A 7034-nucleotide genomic window follows, 5' to 3' on the forward strand; every position below is an offset into this window, starting at 1 on the left:
CGTTACATAATAGATGCATAAGTCGTGTTTTATAGATTATCTCATGAAGAAAGAAAGACAAGAATATCATCTATTGACATATCCTCTTTTTCTATGTGTTGATCTTTGAGCAGACTCTATACGAATTGAGCAAGGAGTTCCAGAAAAAAAAAAAAAAACGTTTGATGATATAGAAAACAAAGAATTGTTATATGCTGATGGTTTGACATTTTTGTAAGAAATATTGAATCAGTTATAAGGTTAGAAAAGATTCCTGTTTTCCACATAAGGGAATTGCACAAAAATTCATATTTCATAAAATTACACATCCCATCAACTTGATACTGACATAAGATAAGGGTAGCAATTATTCTCCCTGCTTTCTGAAAGCGGTTAGTCAAGTGCTCTTTCATTACGCTAGAAAAGTGAATTTTTGTGAAATTTCCTTTATGTTTTCTTAAAAATGCTGTCCACACATGACGTCAGAACCTCTAGTAGTCTCTTCATCCAGCGGTTCCAACACCGAAGCTTTAAAATTTCATTACTTCTGCATTGATTGTCCGATTTTCCTCAAACTTTCACTGATGTGTTCTACTAATGTTGCTGCTTTATACACTCAATCCACATTTCTCTTTGTGTTTTGGTTTCCTCTAAATCGACATCATACGCGGGTTTTGCGTGCATTCTCTTCTTTATAATGCGCAGTATACTTGGTGCTGCAAATCTGGTAGGTTGTACGTGAAATAGCTTGTATTCTTTAGGGATCATCATAGTTTATTACGGCAGGACTTCAGCAATGTAGTCACATATTCTCCGCGTGTTGCTCTCCTGCAAGAGGAAGAAGTGTCCGCCCGGGAGAAGCTCGGCGTGGAAGACGGAGCTGCTTGTTGCCTCTGACCAGCCTGTCATTAAAAATTGCCATATATTGGAGAGATTCAAAAAGTAATTCGTTAGAGTGCATTTCCATTAAATGTTCAGGTGGTCTTTAAAGGAACTATAAGATAATACAAATGCGCGTTCACTTGTTCACAATCCCCGTCATAGAAAAGTGATGATCAGTGTGTTATGAGTCCTTACAAATCAACATGCATTTGCATCGCATGGTTCCTTTAAGAACAAGCAAAACAAATAGTTCCTTTAAGAAATAATTAACAAATTGAATTTCTAAAGTTTCTTCAAATCCTGTCGTAAGTTACAAAAGTGAAGGATTTTCAATTTCAGATGTTTCCATAAACAGCTTTATTGATGTCAACCACGTGTAATTACGTAAGGTGACAAATAAATGGTACGACCTTAGGGACTGGTGAAGCTCACGGACCCTTTAAAAGAGCAAAAGTTTACGAGAGCTGACGTGCAATGCGACGATTACTGTATGTTCTCATCGAAAATGTAAACATCACCATCTGTGGTGAAAAAACTGATAGCATAGAAATTAGAGGGATAGTATGGTTGAGGTGAGGTTTCAGCCTTTGACTTCTTAAATGATACTTAGAAACCACTTTATGAAATATTAAAAAGTATGTAACAGACGCAAACAGAAGGAAATTGACCAGAAATTAACATAATTTATTAGTGGAAAAATTGAGCAAAGAAAATGGAATCCATCGGGATGAATCCCGTTTTCTTTGCTCAATTTTTCCACTAAAATATTAAAAAGCATACATTTCTGAGAGGAATTCAAACTTTATTTGATGAAAATCGGCTTTGAAATGGCTGAGATATCCAAAAACAAATTAAACATAGCTATCCTAATAGAAGGTGGGTCCCACCTTTTATCAGGATCGCTTTGTTTGGGATATCTCAGTCATTTCAAACACCAATTTTCATCAAATAAACTTTGAATTCCTTTTAAAACTATACGCTCTTTCATATTTCGTGGCATGCCTATCATCATCTCAGAAAATCAACATAAAAAAAAACGTTGGAAACGAAGTCCCATCTCAACTGAAACTGTACCATCTCTTTAAGAATTCATATCAAATATTCTTTTCTCCCCCCCCCCCCTTTCCCACGAAATACAGGTGATTGTGTTCGTCTGTCGGGGTTACCACCTCCACTGCAGATTCTTATTACAACGTATTATACAACGTATTATAATTGTTCCCATCATCTTACTTTATGTCAGAGAATTAAAAACCCTGCAAAAGGAGACGGAGGGTCGACACTTATTTTTTTCAAAACGAATTCATTCTGCTGCCATCATCGGTCATGACTAAAAAGTTGATAAGTTGATTCACAGCTTTGTTGTCAGTGGCGCTCAAATTCTCTGTGCTTACCTTCTGGTGGGTGTGCCCTATCCTCACGCCCGTTGAAGCAGGTCAAAGGGCATGATATGAAGGGTTCTGGAGGGGCTGGCTCACTGGAGAGAAAGAGAGAAAAAGGAGCGTATGAAGAAAAGCGATCAAAATTCTTTTTCGTCATCTTTTACAAGTGAAAAGGTTCTTTTCGTCATCTTTTACAGGCGAATTTTTATCGAGACAAAAAGTGATCAAAAGATCTGTATAATACGAGTACATGTAGGGCCTACTTATATAGACCTACAAACACATAATTAGATATGCTGTCTCAACATCGTGCTCAGTTACGAAACCCTTTGCTTTATGCATCAATTCATTTCGTCGTTTCTGTTTGTACGTCTGTCTGTTAACCACCGTCCTTTTTATCTATCTATCTATCTGTCTATCTATCTTTTTTTAATTTCAAACTTTCTTTCTGTGTACATTTTGTCCATCTTCACTCGTCTTTAACATTACTTTTAATGTTCCTTTACTCTTTCAAATTCAAAATCAACTTTTACTCGTTTCATTTAATACATATTTCAACTTTAATCCATTCTCATGAGATGGAAGCATGTTTAAACACAAATAATTTTTCATAGAGGTATCAAAGGCCTACATCTTTGTTACCATCATTTTATTCAAAGATTAGCATAAATAGAATTATACTTTTCTGGTCTGACGTGTGAAGTTATATATATATATATATATATATATATATAGAACAAAACTGGATCAAACTTCATGCTGTATTCACCAAAGGTTTATTTCTGTACACAAATATTCGAGTGACTCGCTCTTTCTCAAGTGTTGATACTTAGAGAACAATAACAAAAAAAAAAAATGTTTTTGTTCTCTCAGTATCAACACTTGGGAAAGAGTGAGTCGCTCGAAAAATTTGTGTACAGAAATAAACCGTTGGTGAATACAGCATGAACTTTGTTCCAGATTTGTTTTTTATCTTTTTATCTTGCCAACACGTGGACAACCTACTCAATATATATATATATATATATATATATATATATATATATATATATATATATATGATATATACATATATTTCCGTCACACATATATATATATATATATATATATATATATATATATATATATATATATATATATATATATATATATATATATATATATGTATCCTTTGTATGTATTACATAGATAGGTATATACATGAATACATACATGTAGAAATATATATCTACAGGCGCTTACTCGTATTGCTCGGCTATTTCAAGATCCGCCCTCAAGCAGGGGAGAAAGAGCTTCATCAGGCTCTCGTTGGCCAACACGTCAGGGGGCGTGCCGCCGAGTTGCCGTAGCTTAGCGACGAACTGCGCGTCTGTCATCCTTGTCCAGCCAATCCGATGCTGCCGTCGAAGTTCAGACTGCACATGAAATGAAAAAAAAAAAAATAACCACGAACACGGGCCTCATACACCGATTACATAATTATACAACAACTGATATATGATAAATGAGACAGATGAAAGCCTACGATGGAACTGGCAACACAATGGAAGGTGTTTTACTGATATTATCTCGTTACTTACGATGTTGCAAGACAACAATTATTGGTCGTCGAAAGGCTTCTGAGGTAATGGAGTGTTGTAAGCAGCATTTACACTCTTACAATGCAATTTTCCTACACGTGACGATTAGAAAGGCTAATTGTTTTATTTGTTGTTGTGTTTCTCCAAATGCAAGTTACTAGTAGTCAGTGTGGTGATGCGATCAAGCGATATGAAGTACACGTGAGCGATGTGTCTAGGCAGAATCGTGTACATCAAACAAAAAATCAGGTCAATCTAGACTTGGTTGTGATATAAACTTTTCCTCGTCTACGTAACGTTCATGAAATAAAATTTCACACAAGGCCGGATAATAAGCATGATATAGTTTTCGGTCACCTGGTCACAAAATCAACCATCTTCCGAGACAATGAGACAATGCCTCATGATTGTATGAAAAGTCAATTGAGGTTTATATGTATATATATATATATATATATATATATATATATATATATATATATATATACATATATATATATATATATTAAGAGAGAGAGAGAACATTATGTGAGGGTAAAAAGATTTACATTTTCACCCCATTTTACACAGCTATCCTTCATGCAACTGAGGAACTAACAAGGGAGTAATGTGTCCATTTTTTTAAAGAGAAAGTTGACTTGCTAATTTCTGTTGGTGTTGCCTGATTTGTTTTGTTGTTGTTGTTATTTACCCACAACTAAGAGTACAATGACGTTATTCATAGACACACACACACACACACACACACACACACACATTATGCCTGGAAGCAAAGTTACTCACGTAGGGTCCGAAAGTTCCTGACACTATGACGTGTTCGGGCTGCAAATTATGATTGGTCACCAGGAAACGGGTCACCTCGTAACAGACGATGGCGCCAAAACTGCATGATAGACCAATAAAAAAATGAAATTCGCATGTCACCAAAATTATTATCAATAATTATGATACATATTAGATATCATGTGCTAGGGAGAAGTATTACGTGGAAACTGTCCCGATCAAATGGGGAGGCAAATAGAATAGCGAGTTGTAGAGAAATTCTCAGAAACATGACGAGGGATATTCAGTTTTGCCATGACTAAAACGCAACAGCGCCATCTTGCATGGTCTCTATAGTAAGAATTTACTCAAGAGATCAGTGTTTCTGTCATGAAATCGCTTAACTTTTTTGGTTCGTGGAACAAACTTGAAGGTAATACATGTTTCAGAAAGTTGTTTTAAAAATACACGGGCATTTTTGGGGGGGAGGGGTAAATTCCTGAGATTGATTTCTGACAGACATCTTGACCTGTTCTTCAAAATGGCTTCCGTTGGGGTATATTTCTTTAATGTTTGATTTGATTTGATTTATTCTCTGAATGCCATTTTTTCCAATATATCAATTTTCTGCAATTTCATTCAGATTGTACAAAATAACAGTAGTACGAATATTTTCAACAATATAATCATTTTTATCAATTTTACAATACATCTGGAATATGATTACATGAGTTATATCTTAAATTGCATACAGAACGATTGCCAAGAATAAGCACAGAGCTTGACTGTTTGGCAACCGATAACGAATAACATTATAATAAAGAAAAACCGAGAGGATCCAGCATGATGCTCGTGAAATAATGGTGAGAGAGGGAGAGAGAGAGAGAGAGAGAGAAGGGAAGGGGAGGAGATCATAAAAACCTCCCGATACTAGTCTTGCCAGATCAACTCGACACACTTATGTACCTATAGACACATACATAATATGCACATTATACTCATGAGTTACAGTGATGTATTCACATAATAAGTGTGCTTTTGTCACGTAAAAGTTGCATTGAAGTCATATTCATGATATTGAAAGAAAAAAAAAAAGGTTAATCAATTCTGGTCATTGTTTGCATATCTGCTGATAGATGTATAGTTAAAGTGACGATGACATCAATGGTATCTATTGTAGACAAACATTCACGTTCTCTTACCTGTGCCCAAAGAAGAGAAACGGTTTTTCTCTGAGTTTCGGTAGGAGAGTGGTGGCAATATCTTTGACCATTGTGGAGAGATTCCTGTACAGCGGTTCCTTGAGACGTGATTCACGACCAGGCAGGCGTATTCCGTGAACTTGGGTTACCAAGACAAGAAGATTGAGAACGGCGATTTCAGGCATTATCACACTGCACCTGTTGTCACTATTGGGTACATATACTGTAAAACATGATATATTCGCGGCATGAAATTTTCGCGAATTGGAGCCGACAGCCTTTTTCGTGGCATTAAAATTTTCTCAAATTGCCACTGGCGTTCAATGCATAAAATGTAGACAAGAACTTTCGCGTGCATTTTAATATCGCGAATCTTGGCGCTCGCGAAATTCGCGATATTAATATACACGCAAACATTCTCCATTTTACAGGGTCTCCAGCTTAACATTATCCTACCATAGCTGTAATCTCCTTCATTAACTTCAGTCTACTAAGACAAGTTAAGGAACTATTTTAATCTCACTTAAAAAAAAAAGTTTTAAGATTTCTATCGCCTAATACTTAATTCTAAGTAGTTAGTTTCTCATAACCGATGCCTACGAGGTCAGTTACTATAGAACGCATGCGACTTTGATATAAGACCATTTTATGAAAGCTTTCCTTTTTTTCTGGAATACGTTTTCTGGAAGTCAATTTACCTTAAACCACTGAGAACCACTGCTGAGATATAACATTGAAATCTCAGACAGCATGAAGCTAATAATGATCGATCAATATATTCATTGATTTATTCTGTATCCAAAGTTCGGGGCTTACCTTCAATACGATCAGGTAGGTATTTATACAAGCTGGCATAGTAACCAGAGCCGCCACCGGCCCACGGGAAACAGAACACGTTGTACCGGGCAGCGTCCCGCTTAGATCTGCAGTTAGTGAGTTTATCCATTGCTGTCAGGATGTCGCTAGAAATCGCACTACACAACGGCAAGAAAACAGCTCATTTCATTAAAGTTTCATTGCGTTCGTAACCATTCTACTCATATTTCTCCATTATGCGATCCTTAATATGCATCCAACAAGAATGCAATCATTACGGGTCTAAAGAGGACAAACAGATCTGAAAGTAATATCGTTTTCATTTCATTTCATTTCATTCATTTATTTATGCACGGCACTTACTTCAGCCCGAAGGCTGTTCTTCCGCAGGTCCGTGCGAAACTTTCAAGGAATATAAAAGAAATTATACA

General features: G+C 36.1%; 1 protein-coding gene across 1 annotated transcript; it reads right to left on the reverse strand.

Annotated features, from left to right (window-relative positions):
- Positions 1–453: 453 nt before the first annotated feature.
- On the reverse strand, positions 454–6736 carry LOC140243243 (S-acyl fatty acid synthase thioesterase, medium chain-like). Its single transcript, XM_072322914.1, has 6 exons — positions 6604–6736; positions 5788–5926; positions 4607–4706; positions 3486–3658; positions 2256–2338; positions 454–881 (listed from the first exon to the last, which is right to left on the reverse strand). The coding sequence occupies exons 1-6, from the start codon at positions 6731–6733 to the stop codon at positions 757–759; spliced, it is 750 nt and encodes a 249-aa protein (XP_072179015.1). The 5' UTR covers positions 6734–6736; the 3' UTR covers positions 454–756.
- Between the last annotated feature and the right edge of the window lie 298 nt (positions 6737–7034).

Source organism: Diadema setosum, chromosome 20 (assembly GCF_964275005.1).
Source record: "Diadema setosum chromosome 20, eeDiaSeto1, whole genome shotgun sequence".
Classification (NCBI taxonomy): Eukaryota; Metazoa; Echinodermata; class Echinoidea; order Diadematoida; family Diadematidae; genus Diadema; species Diadema setosum.

Bases quoted from the DNA above. Each gene is read 5' to 3' on its own strand.
- LOC140243243 (XM_072322914.1), bottom strand. From the start codon at position 6,733: ATGGATAAACTCACTAACTGCAGATCTAAGCGGGACGCTGCCCGGTAC. The intron at 2,339-3,485 runs GTAAGCGCCTGT...CTTTCTCTCCAG, and splicing joins GAAATAGCCGAGCAATACGA to TGAGCCAGCCCCTCCAGAAC. The intron at 882-2,255 runs GTAAGCACAGAG...TTTTAATGACAG, and splicing joins TAGGGCACACCCACCAGAAG to GCTGGTCAGAGGCAACAAGC.